This window comes from Salvelinus fontinalis, chromosome 19 (assembly GCF_029448725.1).
Source record: "Salvelinus fontinalis isolate EN_2023a chromosome 19, ASM2944872v1, whole genome shotgun sequence".
Taxonomy (NCBI): domain Eukaryota; kingdom Metazoa; phylum Chordata; class Actinopteri; order Salmoniformes; family Salmonidae; genus Salvelinus; species Salvelinus fontinalis.
The window spans coordinates 11,751,340-11,777,048 of NC_074683.1; the positions used below are offsets into that span (position 1 = coordinate 11,751,340).

Consider the following 25,709-nt stretch of genomic DNA (forward strand, 5'->3'; position numbering starts at 1 on the left):
ACTCTCAGACTATGAGAAACAAGATTCTCTGGTCTGATGAAACCAAGATTGAACTCTTTGGCCTGAATGCCAATCGTCATATCTTCCCTAAAGTGAAGCATGGTGGTGGCAGCATGCTGTGGGGATGTTTTTCAGCGGCAGGGACTGGGAGACTAGTCAGGACCGAGGGAAATATGAACGGAGCAAAGTACAGGGATCATTGATGAAAACCTGCTCCAGGGCGCTCAGGGCCTCAGACTGGGGCGAAGGTTCACCTTCCAACAGGACAATGACCCAAAGCACACAGCCAAGACAGGGCAGGACTGGTTTCGGGACAAGTCTCTGAATGTCCTTGAGTGGCCCAGCCAGAGCCCGGACTTGAAGCCGATCTAACATTTCTGGAGAGACCTGAAAATAGCTGTGCAGTGACACTCCCCATCCAGCCTGACAGAGCTTGAGAGGATCTGCAGAGAAGAATGGGAGAAATATCAGAGCTCAGGAAAAGACCCAGATGCAGACAGTTCGAAGTAACAAACGTTTATTACAAAAACAGGGGGCAGGCAGAGGTCAGTAATCCGGAGCAGCGTCCAAGAGGTACAGAAAGGCAGGCAGGCTCAGGTCAGGCAGAATGGTCAAAACCGGGAAAACTAGAAAACAGGAACTAGAGAGAAAAACAGGAGTACGGGAAAAAGGAGGAGACAGAGGGCTGTGAGACAGAGGTTTAATCTTGATACATGAAATGTGGGATATATACGGGTGTGGGGCAACACAAGACGGACAGCAGAGGGGCTAAGGATCTTGGAAATGGGGAAAGGGGAAAGGGTCGATAAAATCAAGGGGAAAGTTTACGGGACTCTACCCAGAGGGGCAGATCCCGAGTAGACAGCCATTCCCTCTGCCTAAGACGATAGCGGGGAGCCAGGGTCCAGTAGTAGTCCGCCTCTCGACGATACCTGGATGTGGTCTTGAGAAGAGCTGACTGAGCTCTCTTCCAGGTACACCGACAGAGGCGGACAGGAAGAACGGGGGCTGATAACCCATGGAGCACTCGAAGGGCGAGAGCCCAGTGGCCGAGCAGGGAAGGGTGTCCGGGTGTACTCCACCCACACGAGTTGCTGGCTCCAGGTGGTGGGGTTGGCCGGGACAAGGCACCGAAGAGTCGTCTCCAGGGCCTGATTGGCACACTCTGACTGGTCGTTGGATTGGGGATGAAACCCGGAGGACAGGCTGGCCGACGACCCAATGAGTGTGCAGAACGCCTTCCAGAATCGGTACGAGAACTGAGGACCACGGTCAGAAACCATATCCACCGAAAGTCCATCAGCCAAAGAGAGCTGGGCCGTGGGAGGGGAATGAAATGGGTGGCTTTGGAAAACCTGTCCACCACCGTGAGGATAGTGGTGTTTCCATCAGACGGAGGGAGACCAGTGACGAAGTCTTGTTCTGAGCACAGACAATGCAGGCTGCGACAAATGTGGAGACGTCCGAAACCATGGTGAGCCACCAAAAGCATTGTTGCACAAAGGCCAGGGTCCGATGGGAGCCAGCGTGGCAGGCAAGCCTGGAGGAATGAGCCCATTCCAGGACCAGGGAGCAGGCAGTGTCTGGGACAAACATCTGGTTAGCCGGGCCCCACCCCGGGAATGCTGCGCCTCACTGACCTGGTTCTCTATTCCCCAGACGTGGGTAGCCGCCAGCCACGAGGTAGAAAGAATGGTCTCGGGGTCCGAGGGTGTAAAAGTGGGGCAATAGCGGCGTGAAAGCGCATCTAGCTTAACATTCTTAGACCCCGGGCGGTAGGAAATGGTGAACCGGGTGAACAACAGGGCCCATCGAGCTTGCCTGGAATTGAGACGCTTGACGGTGCGGGAGATATTCCAGGTTCTTGTGATCCGTCCACACCATGAATGGAAGTTCTGCCCCCTCTAACCAGTGTCTCCACTCCTCCAAGACCATCTTCACCACAAGTAGTTCTCGATTCCCCACATCATAATTCCTCTCCGTGGCATTAAGGCGATGGGAGAAGAAGGCGCAGGGATGCAGCTTAAAGGCAAAACGCTGGGACAGGGTGGCCCCCACTCCGACACCCAAAGCGTCTACCTCCACCGCGAACTGACGGGACAGGTCCGGATGGATCAATATGGGAGCTGTGGTAAATCGGTGCTTAATGTCCAGGAACGCCAGGTCAGCAGCTGGGGACCACGTGAATGGGACCTTGGGAGAGGGGAGTGCTGACAGTGGGGAAGCCAGGGATAGAACGCGGATAGAAATTGGCAAATCCTAAGAAACATTGCTGCTGCACTCTGGACGTGGGTTGGGACCATTCCACCACCGCTCTCACCTTTCCCGGGTCCATCTGCACATTCCCAGCAGCGATGATGTATCCAAGGAAGGAGATGGTGGAGCTATGGATCTCGCATTTTTTCGGCTTTGACATACAGCTGGTTCTCCAGGAGAAGCTGTAGGACTTGTCGGACGTGGAGAACATGTTCTTGAGCCAAGCGGGAAAAGACGAGGATGTCGTCGAGGTAGACAAACATGAACTGGTTCAAAAATATTCCGGAGAACGTCATTAACCAGGGCCTGGAACACAGCAGGAGCATTGGTCAAACCTGAATGGCATCACCAGGTATTCATAGTGTCCGCTAGCAGTGTTGAAGGCTGTCTTCCACTCGTCACCTTCCAGTATCTGTACCAGATGGTAGGCGTTCCGCAGGTCTAAGGAGTAGTATTGTGGGTAACCCTGCCTATAGAGCGCCCATCCAGTGCTCTAACTGGGGACTGAAGAGGGGCTGAGTGGGGATGCCCAGCTCAGACACCAGGGTGGCGTCCATGAAACTCTCATGGGCCCCAGAGTCAATGAGAACCCGGAGAGATTTAGACTGGTCACCCCACAGCATGATTGCATGGAGAGGGGTGCGAGGAAGGGGAGAAGAAAAACTCTCCATATGGCCCACCAGAGTACTCGTACATACTGATGAGCCTGGTCTCTATAAAGGACAGGTAGACACATAATGACCGGCAGATCCGCAATACAGATAACTCTGGGTACTAAGTCTGCATAAGTGTTCAGCTGGAGACAGCCTAGCTCTGCTGAGTTGCACTGCTGACAGCGGTGTTACTGGGGGGCTGGGAGACTACTGTCGTGGCCGGCGGCCTCACAGATAATCCGCAGAATTGCTCCAGAAATGTATTCAAGGCACAGTCATGGCTTTCTGCCAAGGTCTGGAATCCGTTCATAGGACCTTGGAGTAACTCCTCGTGCCGCCCAATGGTGGCTCCTTGGGTGGAGGTACAGAACGGCAGGCAGGGTCAGGGCAGGCTCAGGGTCAGGGCAGGCCGAGGTCAGTAATCCAGGCCAGTGTCACAAGGTACAGAATGGCAGGCAGGCTAAGGGTCAGAGCAGGCAGAATGGTCAAAACCTGGAAAACTAGAAAACAGGGACTAGAGAGAAGAACAGGAGTACGGAAAAAACGTTGGTAGGCTTGACGAGACAAGACAAACTGGCAACAGACAAACAGAAAACACAGGTATAAATGCACATGGGAAAATGGGAGACACCTGGAGTGGGGTGGAGACAAGCACAAGACAGGTGATACAGATCAGGGTGTGACAAGAAACTGCGCAAATACAGGTGTGCCAAGCTTGTAGCTTCATATCCAAGAAGACTCGAGGCTGTAATCACTGCCAAAGGTGCTTCAACAGAGTTCTGTGTAAAGGGTCTGAATGATTATGTAAATGTGATATTTAAGTTTGAGATTTTTCATAAATTTGCAAAAATGTCTAAAAAACTTTTTTCTTTGACATTATGAGATATTGTGTGTAGATTGATGAGGAAAAAACAATTTAATAAATTTTAGAATAAGGCTGTAATGTAATAAAACGTGGAAAAAGTCAAGGGGTCTGAATACTTTCCGAAATGCACTGTATACAAATGTATGTGGACACCCGTTCAAATAACTGAATTTGGCTATTTCAGCCACACCCGTTGATGACAGGTGTATAAAATCGAGCACACAGCCATGCAATCTCCATAGATAAACATTGGCAGTGGAATGGCCTTAATGAAGTGCAGTGGCAGTTCATTTCAACTGGGGGGGCCAAGATGGGGCCAGTTGTACTGTTAGAGGGGCCAGTTACATTAGACGTTATTGTTGTCATCGTATTCTTCACTGTATTGCAGGCATTAGCAGGCAAAAGACCATGTTCATAATCATCATCGTTGCCACTCTAGTAACAGATGTAAAAAAAGAACGATAGCAAAAATTAGTTACTAAAATATTATTTCATACTCCACATTTAGGGGGGCCACAAGGGGGTCCAAAATTGTTGTCACAGGGGCACTGCCCCCCCCTGCCCCCCCAGAACCGCCACTGCTGAAGTGCTATGTGACTTTCAACGTGGCACCCTTTCCAACAAGTCAGTTTGTAAAATTTCTGCCCCACACAATACCGAATTCCAAACTGTCAGCACAAGAAATGTTCGTCGGGAGCTTCATGAAATGGGACTCCATGGCCGAGCAGCCACACACAAGCCTAAGATCATCATGCGCAATGCCATCACTCTGGATTGATGAATCACGCTTCACCATCTGGCAGTCCGACGGACAAATCTGGGTTTGGCGGATGCCAGGAGAACGCTACCTGACCGAATGCATAGTGCCAACTGAAAAGTTTGGTGGAGGAGGAATAATGGTCTGGGGCTGTTTTTCATGGTTCGGGCTATCTTAGTTCCAGTGAAGGGAAATCTTAACGCTACAGCATACAATGACATTCTAGACGATTCTGTGCTTCCACAGGGCTCTGACCTCAACCCCATCAAACACCTTTGGGATGAATTGGAACCCCAACCTCCGAGCCAGGCCTAATGGAAGCAAGTCCCCGCAGTAATGTTAGAACATCTAGTGGAAAGCTTTCCCAGAAGATTGGAGGCTGTTATAACAGCAAAGGGGGGACCAACTCCATATTAATGCCCATGATTTTGGAATTAGATGTTTGATACACACGGGAAACTGTTGAGCGTGAAAAATCCAGTAGCGTGCAGTACTTGACACAAACCGGTGTGCCTGTTACCTACTACCATACCCTGTTCAAAGCCACTTAAATATTTTGTCTGGCCCATTCACCCTCTGAGTGGCACACATACACAATCCATGTCTCAATTTTCTCAAGGATTAAAAATCCTTCTTTAACCTTTCTCCTCCCTCCATCTACACTGATTGAAGTAGATTTAACAAGTGACAACAATAAGGGATAATAGCTTTCACCTGGTCAGTCTATGTCATTGAAAGAGCAGGTGTTCATAATGTTGTGGACACTCAGTGTCTATATTCCGGTCTCTGTTATTGCTGGTACTGATATTTCTTAATTTCTTAATTTTTTACTTTTTGATTATGTGTGTATTGTATTTTTGTTTTGTTTCTAGGCATTATTACTGCACTGTGGAAGCTGGAGAGAAAAAAGCTGAATTTTAGTACATTTCGTTCTATAGGGTTTTGTCAAGAAGGGACACATTTTCGTAGCAGGAGAAGGTACACAGCAGGTTAGGTTATTAACCTAGCAGACGAGGATAATTAGGTTAAGGTTGAATAAAGGGTTAGGGATTGCGAAAAAATAATAATTAATTTACGTCATATATGGCAACAGCTGTATCCCATCTAGACTTTGCCTTTATATAGTATGTTTCCTATCAGTGGCTCCTTCTACTTTCGCCTTCTCGGAAACCACGTGGTTTATACACAGCCATTCCATAATCTCCGGCTACTCCCTCCGACAGAACCCGCAGCGCGTTTGCAAAGATGAATATGTGGCTATACCGACTCTTGAACTTTGCCGAGCAATTGTAATAAATGCACTATGGTTCATTTTTAACATGTCATTGGAGTACAGGATGAACAACCCAGCAAATAGCTGTGGAATTACTTCCAAATCTTATGTGTTCAATAATATGTTAGGTTTCTATTTACGCTCTGAATAAGTTGCGTTTTTAATTTGAAGTTTTGATTTCAGTCTGACGAGGGAGGTTGCCGAATAGAAAGAACAGTGCTAAAACGCATATGTACTTTGATTGGTCCTCCACTACTATGGGCGTCAACCTTTGCAAAAGCTTAGCTATGACAGGCTTTATCGCGTATGGGCTGTGCCATTGAACAGCTGTTCATATAAAAGTTGGTATTTTCAGAATGATTTTATTGACAGTACAAATGTTAATATCATATGTTGTCTGAGCCACCAGGCTGGTGAAGTGGAGGGACCTTTCCCATTTATCTTGACTTCACCTTTTCGTACCGTTTTCAACGTTATTCAAGGTAGGTGCAGGTTACTGAATTTACCTGGTTCTTACAGCAATCATTACCTAGGTAAAACACACCCCCAAAAAAGCATTGCGCGTGCAGGGAATTTTGACCAAAACATCGATAGTTTCAAAGGAAACCAAATCAAGGAAAGAGTGAAACTGAAAGTTTACTTGTTAATAATAACACTTACATTTTCTTATATTATTGATATGGTGATATTTAAAGTGTACATTTCATACATTTTTTGGTCACAAAAGAGATAATAATTTGCAACTTCAATTTCTGCAATTGAAGTTGCAAATTGCTTGGATTTGTTATTATGGTTTTTAAATGTATTTTCTTTGTAAATTGTATTGGACTTCATTTTTTAAATTTTACCTTTATTTAGCTAGGCAAGAACAAATTCTTATTTACAATAATGGCCTAGGAACAGTGGGTTAACTGCCTTGTTCAGGGGCAGAACGACAGATTCAGCTAAGCTGAAGGCTACACACCACCACAATTGTAATCATAGCTGGTGACTGAATATATTTACATTTTAGTCACTTAGCTGACACTCTTATCCAGTTAGTCCTACTTAGCTGTCTTAAGATGAATGCACTATCACATATCACAGTCATAGTAAGTGCATTATTCCCAGTGGTGTAAAGTACTTAAGTAAAAATATTTTAAAGTCGTTTTTTGAAGTATCTGTACTTTACTATTTATGTTTTGGGCAACTTTTACTTCACTACATTCCTAAAGAAAATAATGTACTTTTTACTCCTACATTTTTTATGAGACCCAGAAGTACTCGTTACATTTTGAATGCTTAACAGGACAGGAAAATGGTCCAACTCACACACTTCACACACACGTCAATAGACCATCCCTGGTCATCCCTACTGCCTCTGATCTGGCGGACATACTAAACGCAAATGCATATTTTATAAATTATGTCTGAGTGTTGGAGTGTGCCCCCCGCTATCCGTAAATTAAAGCAAAAAGAAAATGGTACCCGTCTGCTTTGCTTAATATAATGAATTGAAATGATTTATACTTTTACTTTTGATACTTAAGTATATTTAGAACCACATACTTTTAGACTTTTACTCCAGTAGTATTTTACTGGATGACTTCCACTTTTACTTCAGTAACTTTCTATTAAGGTATCTATACTTTTACTCAAGTATGACAATTGGGTACTTTTTCCACCACTGATTATTCCTCAATAAAGTAGCTATCAGCAAAGTTAGGGCAGGGACTCTGCTGTCCTAGCTTCAGGGAGAAGCTGGTTCCTCCATTGGGGTGCCAGGCCAGAGAAGAGCTTGGTCTGCGCTGTAGGTGTGGGAGAAACAAGAGACCAGAACAGAATACTCAGGTTTTATGGTCACATACACTAGATAGGTGCAGTGGAACGTGTTGTTTTTACAGAGTCAGCCATAGTAGCACGGCGCTCCTGGAGCAAATTAGAGCACATCGCCAGATTTTTTGTTGTTGGCTCAGGTTTTCGAACCAGCAACCTTTTGATTAGTGGCCCAATACTATAATCGCTAGGCTACCTGCCGCCCTACCATTGGGGTGTAGGTTTTGACCAGACCCTGAAGGTTGCTCTGAGGCTGCTCTGGAGGCAAGTACGATAGTTTTGTAGTGGATGCGGCTTCGACTGGGAAGCCAGTGTAGTGTGCAGAGTAGCGGGTGAATTTGGTGACATGGGAAAATTTGGGAAGGTTGAACACCAGGATAGCTGCAGCGTTCTGGATAAATTGCAGGGGTTTGATGGCACAAGAAGGGAGCCCAGCCAACAGTGAGTTGCAGTAGTCCAATCAGTCAGTATGTGATAATGGTTATAAATCCTTGATTTGGAACAGGTAACTCTAATAGATTTTCTCTTAATAGGAGACACAGTACACTCAATGGTTCAATGCATAATCTAATTTACCAATAAAAACAGTCCTGTTCATCAGTGCAGGAAACGCTGAAATATGTCCTCTCAGTGTTTTTTTTGTAAAGACATATTTTTCTGTTTTGACAGGAGTTTCTGTCCATGACTGGCTGACTTTTACTAAGCCTGTTGATTCAGCTCCACTGTCCGTGACTAAAGTTTGACTAAATAATTGACTGGCAGCCTGTTCCGACAGACTGGAATTCAAGTGAAGTGCATAGAAATTTTCTGTGCATGTGATTTACAGCAGCATGACACGGAGGGAGTTCACCATGAAATGTAATCCACGAGGTAAAGTAGGTTGTATCTCAGACATTCAACAGATATTCAAAAGACATTCGTGGTTAGCTTATTTAAACGTTGACAACAGTTTCCATTCCTCTCTGATTACTACATTTCCATTCCTCCCTACAAAGGATCTTTCAGAAGGTAATGTTTTAGTTAGTGACTGCGGTGAAAGGGACCTTGAGTGTCTAAGTGATGTGGTTAAAAAATGTTTACCTTTTAACTGCAATAACTGTTTTGATCATTCTTACAGAAACCTCAAATAAAAGTCAAATTAGTCAAAAAAAAGTCTGGTCTACTTTTACAACCTTTGATTTACATAAAACTAAGTGTTGTTTTGATATAAATAATCAAATCATATAAAATTGCATTTATCCTTAATGAATGTGGATTTTCATAGGAACATCAAAACAAGTGCAAATTATTCTAAAAGGTCCGGCCTACTTTTACAAACTTTAATTTGTATAAAAAATATAGATTTGATAGAAAAAAATCAAAACATATAAAATGCATTTAAATATTTTTCGCCTCCCTAAAAAATTATTGACTGTCATAGAAACATAAAACAGGTGCAAATTATTCTAAAAAGGTCTGGCCTACTTTTACAACCTTTGACTTGCATAAAAAGTCAAGTGTTGATTTGATAGAAATAATAAAATAATATAAAATAGCATTTAAATATCTTAACCACTATAATGTTTTCATGGATTGTCATAGAAACATAAAACTATATCCAAATTATTCAAACCAAACCCTCAATGGAACTGACGCAAGCCATCACCGCCATACAAGTTTCGGCTGTACAAATGTGACCGACCGCCTTGATTCGGTCTTATGTATCAAAAATTATTATTATTTTTTTTTTTCATTGGATAAAAGCAGAGACACAGCTACAAAGTGGTATAGCATTCACTGAATTTGAGGAACAATGGGAAAGTAATTCTGCTTTGAAAATTGATAAACTTTTAACCCCACTTTTGAGAAAAAGTCCTTTGAATGTTTTAGTATCTGCTGGAGAGCTCTTCTTTATCTTCACTTTGTCTTCACCCATTCAGCATTGTTCACACCCTCTTAAGCTTTAGTTCCACCAATCTCTTTAAGGGTTGATCCGAGCGTTCTGTCCTAACAACAGCAGTCAAGCACCCAAGCTAACTGGCTAACAGTTGTTGCAGTGACATTCTATTAAAATGGACACTTGCATAGTGGAGTCTTTTGTTAAGACATGTAGCTAGCTAGCTAAACAATGAACCTTAATCACAACTCATGGCGTTACTACCCTGCATGAATCTGCAGGTAGCTAACCACCACGTCCAATGTTAGCTAGCTAACATTAAGCTATAACAAGCAAAACAAATGGCTCTGAGATACGACTAATAATATCATACACGTAACGTTAGCTAGCTAGCTAACAGTACACTTAAACTTCAAATGAAAACAACTTTGTCAAAATTAGAAACATGTAATAACTGAAAATGTAGCTAGCTACACTATCTTACCCGTATACATCATGGTTGGATGCTTCTCCCTGTCACGGATGCCATGGTTGCCCTTAGTTTGAAGATGTAATCCAGAGACAGGTGTTTTCTCCATGCTCTAATTCCACTGATTTCAAAACTCGGTCCTCCAGAAAGTTGAGAGCAACACTTATGCAGTTCAATATTTTCTTAACCTTTCTAGGACACACGTTCCGCTAGCGGACCCCCCCCCCCCCCCCCCCCCCCCCCCACAACATTCCGCTGAAAAGGCAGCATGGGAAATTCTAAAATATTTTTTAGAAATATGTAACTTTCACACATTAACAAGTCAAATACAGCAAATGAAAGAATCTTAATCTACCCATCGTGTCCGATTTCAAAAATGCTTTACAGCGAAAACACAACATATGATTATGTTAGATCACCACCAAGTCCAAAAAACACACAGCCATTTTCCCAGCCAAAGATAAGAGTCACAAAAAGCAGAAATAGAGATAAAATTAATCACTAACCTTTGATGATCTTCATCAGATGGCACTCATAGGACATCATGTTACACAATACATGTATGTTTTGTTCGATAATGTGCATATTTATATCCAAAAATCTCAGTTTACATTGGCGCCATGTTCAGAAATGCCTCCAAAATATCCAGAGAAATTGCAGAGCCACATCAAATAACGGGAAATACTCATCATAAACTTTGATGAAAGATACATGTTTTACATAGAATTCAAGATATACTTGTTCTTAATGCAACCGCTGTGTCAGATTTCAAAAAAACTTTACGGAAAAAGCACACCATGCAATAATCTGAGACGGCGCTCAGATATGACAACATTTCTCCGCCATGTTGGAATCAACAGAAATACGAAATTACATCATAAATATTCCCTTACCTTTGATGATCTTCATCAGAAGGCACTCACAGGAATCCTAGTTCCACAATAAATTGTTGTTTAATTCGATAATGTCCGGTATTTATGTCCAAGTAGCTACTTTTGCTAGCACGTTTAGAAAACATATCCAAACGCTCGCTCAGGGCCAGGCGAACTCGGACGAAAACTTCAAAAAGTTATATTACAGATCGAATAAACTGGTCAAACTAAGTAGAGAATCAATCATTAGGATGTTGTTATCATATATATCCAATAACGTTCCAACCGGAGAATTCCTTCGTGTCTGTAGAAGTAATGGAACGCAAGGCGATATCATGTGGAATGGGCGTGACCAGGAACTGGAAATCTGCCAGACCACTGACTCATTCCCCTCTCATCCGGCCCCACATCACAGTATAAGCTTCATTCAACGTTCTACAGACTGTTGACATCTAGTGGAAGGCGTAGGAAGTGCAAACAGATCCATATCTTACAGGGATTTGAACAGGCGATGAGTTGAATATTGACCAGCCTCAGAATTTCCACTTCCTGTTTGGAAGTTTGCCTGCCATATGAGTTATGTTATACTCACAGACATAATTCAAACGTTTCTAGAAACTTCAGAGTGTTTAGCTAAGGTTCTTTGCACTCTGGAAGGGTTACACTGCGGAGTTGTCAACCGTGATGGAGAGGTTTTTGAGCAGACAGGTCTTCCCCGGGAGGAAGAGCAGATTCCGTCTTGTCTAGGTTGAGCTTGAAGTGGTGGGCCGACATCCAAGTTGAGATATTTGCCAGGCACGCAGAAATGCGTCTCGCCACCTGGGTTTCAGAAGGGGGGAAGGAGAAAAGTAATTGAATGTCATCCACAAAGCAATGATTAGAGAGACCATTTGAGGATATGATGGAGCCGAGTGACTTGTTGTATAGAGAGAAGAGGAGAGGGCCTAGAACCGAGTCATGGGGGACACCAGTAGTAAGAGTACGTGGGGCAGACACAGATCCTCTCCACGTCACCTGGTAGGAGCGGCCTGCCAGGTATGATGCAATCCAATAGTGCATAGCCTGAGACGCACAGCCTTGAGAAGGTGGAGAGGAGGATTTGATGGGTCATGGTGTCAAAGGCAGCGGATACAGGATGAGTACAAAGGAGAGAGGCGTAGGGTAGTTCTGTGTGAGTGAGACCAGTGGACTCAATAGGCTGAGTGAATGAGTAGTGGATGTCGTCAACCTTTTTTTCAAAGTGGTTGACAAAGTTGTCCGCAGAGAGGGAGGTGGAGGATTAAGGAGGGGGGAGATGGTGTAAAATAGTTTCCTAGGGTAAGAAAGTGGCTTTAGCAGAGGATACAGAGAAAGAGAAGGTATAGAGGAGGGAGTGAAATGATGATAGGTCCTCCAGAAGTTTCGTTTTCCTCCCTTTTCGCTCAGCTGCCTGCAGCTGGATGAAGGTGCTCTTGGGATACCAAGTATCCCGTTTCAGGCTCAATGTATAGACAATTTGGACCAATGCGAACTTGCCACATGTAGCTATGAGTCCCAGACTGGAATTCCTACAAAGATCTGAAACAGATGTTGAACTGAAAAACACTAGTTCCATTGCTCTCTAGCCCTCTTGACCCCTAGTCCTCTGTGTTGTGTATTTGAAAGATGAATATTCATGATTTAGATCTTCAACATGTGAAATTAACATATTTTGAAATGGGGAAAAAATATAGACAAGCATATTTGTCTTAGAATATTCTTACAAATAGTACATTATATGGAATCACTCTGTATGAAATAATAGGGGTTGACATAATTTTTGAATCTCTACACCTTCCTTTGTCCTTCATACAAACACCATATGTAAGGTCCCTCAGTCAAGTCTTGAATTTCAAGCACAGATTCAAGTATAAAGACCAGGGAGCTATTCGAAAGCCTCATAAAGAAAGGCAGTGATTGGTAGATGGGTAACAATAAGAAATCAGACATTGAATATACTGTGTCTTTAAGCATGGTCAAGTTAATAATCATGCTGTGTCAAAGAGGCAGTCATCCTTCTGATCTGAGCTGCAGGACAGGACGTTGGAGAAGGCTCATGGTAGAGAAATTAACATAAAATTCTCTGGCAACAGCTATGGTGGACATTCCTGCAGTCAGCATGCCAATTCCACGCTCCCTCAAAACTTGAGACATCTGTGGCATTGTGTTGTGTGACAAAACTGTACATTTTAGAGTGGCCTTTTATTGTCCCTGGTACAAAGTGCACCTGTGTAATGATCATGCTGTTTAATCAGCTTCTTGATATGTCACAATTGTCAGGTGGAAGGATTATTTTGGCAAAGGAGAAATGCTCACTAACAGCGATATAAACAAATTAGTGCATAACATTTGAGAGAAATAAGCTTTTTGTGCATACAGAACATTTCTGGGATCTTTTATTTCAGCTCATGAAACATGGGGCCAAAACTTTACATGTTGCGTTTATATTTTTATTCAGTGTAGTAATCTGAGAGGAATGGAAATTGTTGTCAACGTTTAAATAGGCTAATGGTGAATGTTTGTTGAATGTCTATTGAATATCTGAAATAAAACCTACTTTACCTCTGTATGAAATCCCCAAGATGGCAACAGCTCCACTCAATTCATTTCTCAAGCAAGGTTCATCATCATAAGACACACTGCCGTGCTGCTTTTTACATCACATTTCTACACCATCAGTCTACACGGGACATGCTGCTGTACAAATCAATATGTGATATTTCAGGAAAAGTGAAATGCACTTCAATTTGATTTCAGCCTACATACCCTAGTTTAATTCAACTATATCCATTCACTGAGTTACACAGAATGTAATACAAAGAGAATGTCACATAAAACTTATTCGGGCAGGATCCTGTTAAGCAACTGTGGTCTTACCCAGCAGTAGCCTACTATAGAGTAGCTGCCTCTCTTCCTCAACCCTCCAAAGACTAAAGAAGCTTATAGTTGACAAATAGTACGTCAGAGTTCTCAATTCAGTTTTCAATTCAGGAAGTAAATTGAAATTCAATTAATTAATTAAAAATTACCCATTGTTTTCTGTGACGATATTTTAATTAGCTTCCTGAATTTTCAGACATGAAAACCGAACTGAGCCCAACCCTGGTGTACATGGCTGTAGTCATACATGGATGTGGTGACGATTTGATCACAGCATCTGAAAGTAAGCACAGTTTGACCTGTGCAAAGGATTACAATGCAGCCTGTATGTGCAGTTGGCGATAAATATGGCATGCGACAGTTAGTAGGCTATGTATTGTACTGTGTTTCCCACTATACTGGTGATCCTCTGACCTCCATACTGAGGTGCCTATGGAATGATACAGGAAAACACTGATTGCCATTCCCTGTCCCTGGTTTCTAGATGGCCCAGTGGTTCCAGCTGCAGCAGCTAGACTCCAAGTACCTGGAGCAGGTGGACCAGCTGTATGATGATACTTTCCCTATGGAGATCCGCCAGTACCTCAGTGCCTGGATAGAGAGCCATGACTGGTGAGTGAGCTGCAGTAAGCAACAGACTGCCAAGGGGTGTGTAGTTTACACAGTCAGTATGTGTAGATGCATTTGAAGGCTGTGGTGTAACTGCTCTCATGATGTATTGTGCTTTGTTTGGCCTTGTTAATGTAGATTTAGAAAGCTTGCGCCAACTACTGTGATAAGAAAACTGAAAGTAAAAGTAACATGCTTGTAAAGGTTGTGGACTACTTGAAATGTTTGTTGTCATTGGTGTAAGGTTGTTGACCTTTTTCACCTCACAACTTTCACCACACAAATTACTGCAAAAAAAAAGTAATTCCTGCCAATCAGCATGCCCGCATTTGGACCTTAACCCTGCCCACTCTAGCTCAGAGTGGTTATAGCAAATTTGGCTGCCGACCAAATTATCAGAAGTGTTTGGCAGTGCATCCGCAATAACCACAAGTTAATTCCTAGTGTAAAAGAAGATTGTGTGTGTGATTACTATGTGTGGTGATGATAAAGATTAATACAATTCCTGGACTGAGATGCATCCGTACCATTCTTGCCGGACAGCCTGTAGCGAGTCAGAACCAAGTATATCAGCATTCAGTCACTAGTGGGTGAGGGCTCAGAAGCCAACTGCTCAGATGACTCAGCTAGTCGTTTTTGCAATTACTGTGTTCCGTGGGCTGGTTGCTTTCATTTCAAAGGATGACAATAATTTTTAAGTCCTTTTGGTTGACCCCCTTCAGGGACATGGTGGCCACCAGCGTTTCTCTTGCAGCGATCCGTTTCCATGACCTCCTGGTCCAGTTGGACGCTCAGTGCAGCCGCTTCGCCCTGGAGAACAACTTCCTGTTGCAACACAATATACGCAAGATTAAACGCAACCTGCAGGTAAGGCCAGGGTCGAACTCTGAATTCATTTGTAAGGACTGACATAGACTTCTAAGGGAAAAACTCAGGCGCTGAGTATTGAGTATTGTTCTATTAGACTGGTGTTTTGATTCTTATAAGAAAGATTGGTACTCTGAAGATTTGTTTTAATGTCAATAAGGATTAAGGGCTTCAACAATGTTTCAAGCTAATGTAATGAGTCAGCCATCCTAATCAGAATAAGGTTAGACAATCTTAGGTTCTTTAAGCCAATAAGTAACCATTTAATTGTTTGAGTTTATGAGCAGGAAAGAACAGTGGTCCTGGAACGCATCCTTGAGGACCACCAAAGTGAACTTTAAATTGTAAAATGTAAAGTTGAGAATCTCTTCCCAGGACCACTTCCAGGAAGACCCTTTACAGATGGCCATGATAGTCTGTAACTGTCTGAAAGAGGAGAAGAAGATCCTGGCCTCCATCATCAAAAAAGAGGTGAGACACTGATCTTGTCTTTTGCATACTGCTTAATGGAACTCTGTGAGTATTTCTGTTGTAGTGTGTGTGCATGTTCTGAATTGTGATTATGATGCATCTTCTTAGAAAAGTTGCTATTGCATGGAGAATTCATATTTCAGCACATTTCTTAGCAGCATAGATATAAAAAAAAAATTGGGTTAAACTGCCTTTGATATTGTATTTGTATGTTCAATTATTGCTGCAACAGAAGGAGCATTTCAGTGTGACCTGAGTGTGAAACCAGACCAAATGTTTGTGAATTCTTTTGTCAGGATAACGTTGTTTCTCCAAACAACATGGTGTTGGAGAAACAGAAGGACATGGACAACAACGTTAAAGACCTTAGGAACCGAGTTCAGGTGCGGTCATTTGGACAATACCATGTGTCATTGGTGATGTGGATTTATTATCATACACCCTACCACGACAACGCCCATTGTCTTGTCATTCTAAATGAACATCAACCAGTTGAACAGCCTACGAAAGGGGTAGAAAATGTTTTTCTCAAACACCAGTGTGACTTCTGCCCTCTTCAGGTTGCAGAGCATGAGATAAAGTCTCTGGAGGACCTACAGGATGAACACGACTTTAAGAAGAAGACCCTGCAGAGCCGAGGTACTGTAGGAGTTAGCCTGGTCCTAGTCTCTTTCAATAGCCTGGGTCTGGGACACAAGACTAGATTGGTGCCATATCTGTATATGCTTTAGCCAATGTGAAGGCACTGTAAAACATATCTCACTCCTACTGTACTAAAACTAGTTTCCAGGCTGAAGCAACTGTGCTGTGAAATTCCAGATGTTTCTTGTACTATCGTATTGTGAATGCTTAACGCTATGTAAATGTTGTTTCTGTCATTGTCAGTGGAACAAGAGGTGAATGGGATGGCACAGTCACAGGCGGCACGGAAAGAGATCCGCGAAGAGGAGATTGTCATCAAAAAGATGTTCATCAAACTCAACATAACCAGAGGGGTAGGAATGTGTGTGTGTGTGCATGCGTGCGTTCTTGCTTGAGTGTGTATGCTGTATGGTTAGACTGATGTTTGTTTCTCCCGACCTATAGGTGGTGGTGAATCAGATTTCTGACATCTTGTGCTTGGCCGAGCAGATCCAGTTCAACCTGGTGACAGTGGAGGTACCTGAGTGGAAGCACAGACAGCAGATAGCTTGCATCGGTGGTCCGCCTAACGCCTGTTTGGACCAGCTACAAATCTGGTCAGCCCTGCCTCTAGTCCATGTTAGCTTAGCCCCTAGCCCTAGGCCCAGTTCATATCCTAACCCTTATATTAAACCTTGTTCAATACTTTCAGCAGCAATATTTTCAACCCTTTCACTGTGTGTTTGTCTGTGTGCAGGTTCACTGTTGTGGCAGAGGGCTTACAGCAGGTGCGTCAGCAGCTGAAGATGCTCCAGGAGCTGGAACAGAAGTACACGTACGAGAATGACCCCATCACTCAGGGCAAATGCGCTCTGGAGGAACGCGCTCTCGCCCTGTTCAAGTACCTCATTGTCAAGTGAGACCCGCTCTATGACACCTACTATGTGTCTATGTTCCTGTAGAGATCACATACACATACTAAACATGTATTCACTCACTGAATGATAGGTAACTTTGCCTGAGACCTGGGTCAGCTCCCAGTGTTAATGTCTCAACTCTAGGTTCTTTTCCCCAACTGGCGGCCCGCAGGTGGTTTTATTTGCTCCCGCAAGTTTTCTAAGCAAAAAAAAAGTATTATTATTAGGTAAAAATAATAATTGTCATTGTTGGACATACAGAAGACTGTAAAAACACCATGAAATAAGCTCCAACTGATTTTTATTTTGTTCATCTGTTCCCAAGTATTCCCACACGTAATAGAGAGACACATGATCATATACAAATGTAAGCAAGGTAAATGAAATGTTTGAAATTATTATTGTGAGCGGACCAAGTACTTGGAGGTTGCTCTAAAGAGGAAAGGTGGAACAAACGAGTCAGGAGCAGGTTTTATTAATTGAGTCTTTGTCTTCACAAGAACAAGGAACACAAGGTGAGTATCTTTAAACTATAACATAAATCACGGGCGTGTCACCGCCTTCATGATCCTCCCATGGAGAGCTCCCTTCGGGTGGTCGTCCGGATCCGTGGTGACCATTCCTAAGAGGTGGAGTGTCCCCCTCTTCTCCCTTCCGAAAGGTACGTCTATTTCTCTGTAGAAGCAAACACTCTTTTCTTTCACCCCTCTCTGCCGGTTCCCTCCTCTCTCTTGTAGGGGAAAGAGAATAGCTCATTATTACCGTCAGCTGTGCTTAATTGCCTCTGATCACCTTGACTCACATGCCGGGCTGGGCTACTGTCCATGGGAGCAGCCTGCCCCCTGGTGGTCCTTCCACATACCTCCCCCCTTAGGACCGGACAGGAGAGCCGGGCGCCAGACATGCCGTCTTGGTCGCGTCGGGACAGCGCGTCCGCATTCCCGTTCCTCCATCCAGCCCTGTAGATGACATGGAACGAGAACGGTTGTAAAGCAAGAAATCATCTGGCTATTCTGTTGTTATTGTTTCTCTTACCGGCCATCTACGTGAGGGGAACATGGTCAGTAACGAGTAGGTAGTACCGGAGATAATCGAGGGCCCACTTAATGGCTAGGGCCTCTTTCTCTGTGGTAGCATATCTATGTCAGGTTTGGGGACCAGGACTATGGGACTGGACCACTCACTCGTAGATGGCTCGATCACCCTCATCCTCAGCATCTCCCTTACCTCGTTCTTTGCGATGACTTGGCGGGCCTCAGGAATCCTGTAAGGCCCGGTATGCACCTTCTTGCCGGGTTGAGTGTGGATATGATAAAACAGGACATCTATCTGTCCTGGGAAGGGTGAGAATACCCTGCCGAATTGCATAATCAGCTTGTCTAGCTGCCTCGACTGCTCCGGCAGGAGAGTTCGTCCACGGTGCACCTGTAGCAGGGCCTCCTCTTTTTCCTTGTCCTCCACGGCCATCAAAGCCACACCCTCCTCTCTCCCATGGTACTTCTTCAGCAGGTTGATATGATAGAGTTGGACCTTCTTCCTGTCCGGTTGCTTGATGAAGTAATTGACTGGTGAGACCCTTTCCATTACCTCGTAGGGCCCCCTCCACTGCACCAGCAAGCGGTGTTCGGCCGTGGGCACGAGTACCATCACTTTCGGTGAACTCCCTGGGTGTCGCTGATTTATCGTAGGCCCGGCCTTGAGTCCGTTGCACCTTCTCCATATGCTCCTTTACTATGGGCCAGACTGCGGACAGGCGGTCCCTCATCAGGATAACATGTTCAGGATAACATGTTCTATCGTCAACCGGAACGGGCATGGTTAGGCCTCCCAGGTCTCCTTGGCTAAGTCGAGGATCCCTTGACATGGCCTGCCGTAGAGCAATTCCAAGGGGGAGAACCCAGTGGACGCCTGGGGTACTTCTCACAGGACAAGCATTAAGTGGGGCAGAAGCATGTCCCAGTTTTTCCCGTCTCTGGACACCACTCTTCTCAACATGCTTTTAATCATTTTGTTCAGGCATTCGCACAAACCGTCTTTCTGCAGGTGGAATATGCTTGTGCGTATCTGTTGAACCTGGTATAACCGACACAAGCCCTTCATCAACCAGGACATGAACGGGGTTCCCTGGTCGGTTAGTATCGTCTTGGGAAGGCCCACCCGGGAGAACAGCATGAACAATTCCTTGGCGATTCCCTTTGACGACATGTTGCGAAGGGGTATGGCCTCTGGGAACTTGGTAGCGTAATCTACGACAACCAGGATGTACTCGTGTCCTCTGGCAGATTTCGGGAGGGGTCCCACGAGGTCCATAGCTCTGCGTTCGAAGGGAGTCTCTATAATGGGGAGAGGAGTCAAAGGATAATGCAGGTGTGGCTGTGGGGCCGTACACTGACATTGATCACACGTCCTACAATACCTGGCCACATCTCGGGTGACACGGGTGCAATGGAACCTCTGCATGATTCTGTCGATCGTTTTGTCCCGTGCCAGGTGTCCTCCTAGGACGTGGGAATGGGCTAGCTGTAGGACAGTATCCCTGTATGGTCTAGGCACCATTAGTAATTCCTGTTTTTCACCCCTTCGTTGCATGACCCAATACAAGCGGCCCCGCCTGATTGCATAGTAGGGAAGAGATCACCTGATCCGTCGACATTCCTCCCGTCAATCACCTTCACCTTCCGCATGGCATCCCTTAGATCTGGGTCTCTATGCTGAGGTACCAAACTGTCCCTTTAATTCTTTGGGCAGGTCGACCTCGGTAGAGGGGTGTGGAGTTTGTTCCCCATCCCCGTCTGGGGTGCCCGAGGAGAATCCCTTCCATGTTCCCTTCTCTGATGGCGCTTCAAATATAGCCCTTAGCCTCTGGTGGCTCCTTCCTCCGTCACGTATAACCCTTCGCAGGTGTCTTCATCGGAGGTTTCCTGGAATAGCTGTCGGAGGCAGCTTCTTCCTCTGCTCCAGAGGCTGAGGCTTTGTTTCCTTGTAGGGCTACTACCTCAGGCTTGGACTAGGTCTTTTTTTCCCTCTGCTTTCCTGCCCGCCCTTTCCCGCCTGGCTCTTGGCGTGTGATAGAGAGACCTGATCCCTTTTGTCCGTTGCGTAACGTCATCTGCCGAAGCTCCTTATATGGAGGACAGTCTCTCCCGATCAATAATGGCACCTTCAGCTGGGGTACTTTCCCAGCCCTGACTGTACACCTTCCTTTCGGGTTGAGAATGGACAGACTCACGGTGGGGTAATAGTGGGTGTCTCCATGGACACAGGACACGGCTACTTTGTCTTGTTGCTGTGGTCACCATCTGCTCCTCCACTAACATAACCATACTTCCCGAGCCGAGAATGGCTACCACGTCTCGTCCTATTCAAACCGTAATCTCTGGGGCTGGGGCCATTTCTGCTAACCAACAGAGGTGATCCTGCCCTCTCGTACCGGGATGCATGGGGATGGGCAGCGGTGGCCATGGAGTCGTCCTTTCTGGGACATTGTGGAGCGTAATGGTCCGCAGACTGGCTTTTATAGCACCGACTCTGTTGTGTGGGTGATGACTTCTCCCACGTCCGGAGCGGGTTAGGTTGTTTCGGTGGCAGAAGTGCTGGGGTTAGTCGGGGAACAGGCTTGGCAGAGTCCTTTCGGTCCTCCTTTTCCCCTTTTAACAACTCCCATGTAGATCGGTACGTTTCCACAGCCTGAGCTATGTCGTCGGCCGATGACGGGTTTGCTTGCCCCACGACCCTTTTTAAGTCCCTGGGTAATTCCCTCAAAATCTTGTCCACTACGAGCGTCTCTACGACATGTCCTACTCCCTTCCCGGGCTCCAGCCACTGTTTCATTGGACGGCCATATAGAGCCATAAAGTTGCATCAATCTCGGGCGGTCAGCTGGTACCGGGACAGAATCTCGGGTTTTAGTCACCCGTAGTCAGCAGCTTCGCGGGGGTCCAGGTCATAGTGGGCTTCCTGGGTTATCCCTGTCAAGAGGAGCTAACGCACTCACCCATTCTGTGGGGGGCCACTCTTCCAAGGTGGCTGTCCTTTCGAACATCATGATGAAAGCCTCAATATCATCCTCCTTTGAGAGGCGAGGTAAGATGACGTGAGCAGCTGTTGTTGCATGAGTTCTATGGTTGTCTGCTGGGCCGTGATCAACTGTTGTAGTAGAGTGTTATCCATCCTTCTTGAATGGTTCCCCTGTACACCTCTGCATAACATTGTATCCTTATTAACATTAAAGAAAACAAAAAAGAAAGATATAGATCAACTTACAAAGAATAACTTTATTAACATTGTGTTTTAGTCTGTAACAGAAAAGACTTCAAGTGCATCGATTAGCCTGAATTAAAAAAAAAAATTCAAGCCTTATTTAAACTGTAAACATTTTTTTACCATTTGATACTGAAAAATAAAATATAATCAATAAATAATAAATCCAAATTGATAAGCAACATTAACTCAGGAGCACAATATGAAACACTTTGACCTATAAAACAAAAATGAATAAAACAATTTGTGCTGATTTAAAAAAATCTAAATAAGGAAGACCATGTCTAATGCTGCAGGTAGTATCAGCTCCTCTGCTATGGCGTGTTTTTTTTTGCACTGAGCAATTTGGTACGCCACCTTATATGATGCTAACAGTGCTCGCTGGTTTACTGAAGTAGCATTCACAAAGCGGGATGATTGTTGGCAATATTTGGCACGTTTTCGCTGAAAAAACTCAAGTGGCTTATCAGCGTGTGTCACGCCCTGGCCTTAGTTATCTTTGTTTTCTGTATTATTTTAGTTAGGTCAGGGTGTGACAGGGTTTGTGTGTATTTGTCTCGTCTTGGGTGGTTGTATTGTATAGGGGGTTTTGTTGAGTGTATGGGGTTGTGTTCAGTATAGATGTTTAGGAAAGTCTATGGTTGCCTGGTTTGGTTCTCAATCAGAGACAGCTGTTTATTGTTGTCTCTGATTGGGAGCCATATTTAAGGCAGCCACAGGCATTAGGCTATTGTGGGTAATTGTCTATGTGATGTTGCATGTTTGCACTCAGTATTATAGCGGTCACGTTCGTTTTGTTATTTTGTATTGTGTGTTAAGTGTTCTTCGTTATTAACCTGCCCGACGTCGGTACACTTATGACAACATCCAGCTCAAGTGCACTTCACACATTAACAAGTCCAATACAGCAAATGAAAGGTACACATCTTGTGAATCCAGCCAACATGTCCGATTTTTAAAATGTTTTACAGGGAAGACAAAATATGTAAATCTATTAGCTAACCACGTTAGCAAAAGACACCACTTTTTTACTCCATCAGTTTTTTACTCCATCAGTAGCTATCACAAATTCGACCAAATAAATATATAAATAGCCACTAACCAAGAAACAACTTCATCAGATGACAGTCTGATAACATATTTATTGTATAGCATATGTTTTGTTCGAAAAATGTGCATATTTCAGGTATAAATCATAGTTTACATTTCAGCTACAATCAGAAATTGCACCGAAAGCAGCCATAATATTTACAGACACCAACGTCAAATACCTAATTGCTCATCATAAAACATTTCTGAAAAATACATAGTGTACAGCAATTGAAAGACAGGCATCTTGTGATTCCAGACAATATTTCCGATTTATTAAATGTTTTACAGCGAAAACAAAATGTAGCGTTATATTAGCGTAGCCACAATCGCCAGAAACACTTGGGCGCCCACGACCAGTTCACATGCACGACAGATATTAGAAATAGCATCATAAAATGTTTCTTACTTTTGGTGATCTTCCGTCAGAATGTTGGACAAGGTGTCCTTTGTCCAGAACAGTCGTTGTTTTGATCTGGAACGGCAAATATCCCTCTTCATTTAGCATGCACACTAGCCGAGTGGCACGGATCTCTCCAAAGTCAACAAAGTCAGAGAACGGAACACGGCAAAACTCCCGAAAAAATTTCAATAATCTGATTAAACTATATTGAAAAAACATACATTACGATGATATGGTCACATGTATCAAATAAAATCCGAGCCGGAGATAGTTGTCGTCCATAACGGCAGCTAAACAGAAGGCAATCCCACTGTCCAAGTCGCGCGCTTCAGAGTACCGGAAATGAGGGACACGTCATACAGAGCTTGTATTCCAATTCAGATGAAGATAAACACAAAATTTCTTCTCTCACAGCCTCTTGACACCCAGAGGAAGGTCTATGAAGTGTACGTAGACTCTTACGTATCATGCCCATGTATAGGCAGGAAGTTGAACAGAGCATCGATTTCAGACATTCCACTTCCTGGTCAGGAAATGTGCTGCAGAACGAGTTCTGTTTCACTCAGAGAAATAATTCAAACGGTTTTAGAAACTAGAGTGTTTTCTATCCAATAGTAATAATAATATGCATATTGTACGAGCAAGAATTGAGTACGAGGCCGTTTGAAATTGGCACGATTTAACTGGCTACTCAATACTGCCCCTTGCAGCCATAACAGGTTAAAAAGAAGAATGTATTTCTCTCACGCTGCGCCTTGGTCCACTCCTTTAAACGGCCGTGACAGCGTGATTGGGGTGTAATGTCTTTAAGTGACGCCTTAATTTATTTGGCTTCATGCTGTCCGCTGCCAACATTCTTAGACACAGTAAACATACCGGTCTTTCCTCGTCTCCCACCGTAGTCACAGTGAAGCCAAGCGCTACATACGCGTCGTCATATTTCCTCGTCTTAGCTTTCGGGAGACTTGCGTTTGTCTCATTATCTCCGTCTCTCTCCGCCTTTCTTTTCATCCCTGTTAAATATTTTTCCATGGTGTCTCTTAAGGGTTTGTTATCTGCACTTCATATCTCCTGCTGTGTGCTCTTGTTCAGTGCAAAAAAAAACTACTCCCTGCCAGGGGCGAAAATCTGATATCAACCTTGGAGGGGACAATTACATGAAATTTTCTCAGGAGCAATTCCTGAGGGGGACACCAAAAGTAGTGCTGTAACACAGCCTACGTTGTAATATGTTAAATGTATATTGAGGGACTGTAATCACTACTACTGGATAATTGTTAGGTACAGTAGTTAACTGAAGGGTTGTCCCAACTTGTTTAAATCATTATAATACTACTACTAATAATAATAGTTATAGCAGTGTTCCTTATCAGTCCAGTATGTATGCAGGTATTCGTACTTACAACCAGCAATATCAAGAAAGGCCAGTAGGCGGCAATGGTACTGTACACTGTATGGGAGCAGTTTTCATAAATACAATGAACATGGTGCGATCTCATCGTAAAGAATCTCCATTGAGAACCATCACAAAGTTGGTCTCCGTATTGAATTGACCTTTTAAATTTGACTTTGATACATTTATATAGTCATTAAATATGTGCACCTGGCCTGAGTCTACTACAATATCTTTACAAGAACAAAAAGCTTAAAATAAGTACAGTTCTAAAAGCAAAATAACTACTTAAATGAAAAACCCAAATAAATCAAACAAAATATCCTTCAGTCAGTGTCTCAACTCTTCAAACAGCAGCTATGGACAAGTATGTCACACAAAGTATGCAATTTTAAATAAAATAACATGAAATAAATAATTTGTAAGTGTACTGTCATGTACTAAAAACTGAAAACTACTAAACAAAAGAACAAATATCAATTACACCAGGGGTTCTCAAACAGGGGTCCATGGACTAATTGTAAGGTGTCCGTGAAATAAAAAAGTATAATGAATGTAGTCAGTACCACAAGGTTTCCAGTAAGTTTACATATAATATAGAGGGGGTGGAGGTCCCTGAGGACCGCTGAAAACCTTGCCTGCCTTACCTCAAAATATGCAGGGGTTCCAGTATCCAAAAAAGGTTGAGAACCACTGCTATACACACTACTGAACAAAAGAACCGAACATATGTTTGCGGGTTTCAATGGATCCAACAAATTGCTGGCAGATATTTTCCCTCTTGAGACTGTCCAGCCTGTCTCTATGTACATTACAGGCAACTACACCGTTCAGTCTCTCTTGGCCCATGCTAGCCCGTAGCCAAGTCTTTAACCTGCGGAGTGCACTGAAACTCCTCTCAGCCTCACATGAAGACACCCCACCCCACGCGCTGGATAACTGGACACTGATTGGATTTAGCTGGTGTGCTGTTACATTTACAAAGTGGCGGTGGGTTTGGCAGTTTTGATGTGCTGTGAATTTTTCAATGGCTTTTCTCCAGTTCCTAAATCCTGCACTAATGAAGGCAGCATCTGCTCTTTGGCCAAAAGCTGGCTTGAAAACCCTTGGCTACAGTGAAAACACAACACTCCTTTTATTGATGGATTATAATGTAGCCAGGGGAAATCGCGAAACCATCTCTTGAAACGTCAACACTCTGTTTGCAAGAGTTTGCGGTTCTATAAATTGTGGGTGTGGCTGATATGGTTTTGTGCCATCACTGAGGTAACTGGACGATGCTGTGCCACTGTACCCTATACTGGTGCTGCTGGCAAAAAGGGTGACACCTGGTCCTGCCGTGGCT

At 44.0% G+C, this 25,709-nt stretch overlaps 1 protein-coding gene across 1 annotated transcript in view; it reads left to right on the forward strand.

Annotated features, from left to right (window-relative positions):
- Positions 1-6,096: 6,096 nt before the first annotated feature.
- stat1b (signal transducer and activator of transcription 1b) overlaps positions 6,097-25,709 on the forward strand; it is a 43,406-nt gene continuing 23,793 nt past the window's right edge. The window contains exons 1-9 of the mRNA XM_055870773.1: positions 6,097-6,286; positions 14,219-14,346; positions 15,066-15,210; positions 15,586-15,681; positions 15,978-16,064; positions 16,242-16,320; positions 16,567-16,676; positions 16,768-16,919; positions 17,060-17,218. Of these exons, the coding sequence (XP_055726748.1) occupies positions 14,219-14,346; positions 15,066-15,210; positions 15,586-15,681; positions 15,978-16,064; positions 16,242-16,320; positions 16,567-16,676; positions 16,768-16,919; positions 17,060-17,218 (956 nt within the window). The 5' untranslated portion in view covers positions 6,097-6,286. The remainder of the gene's footprint in view (positions 6,287-14,218; positions 14,347-15,065; positions 15,211-15,585; positions 15,682-15,977; positions 16,065-16,241; positions 16,321-16,566; positions 16,677-16,767; positions 16,920-17,059; positions 17,219-25,709) is intronic.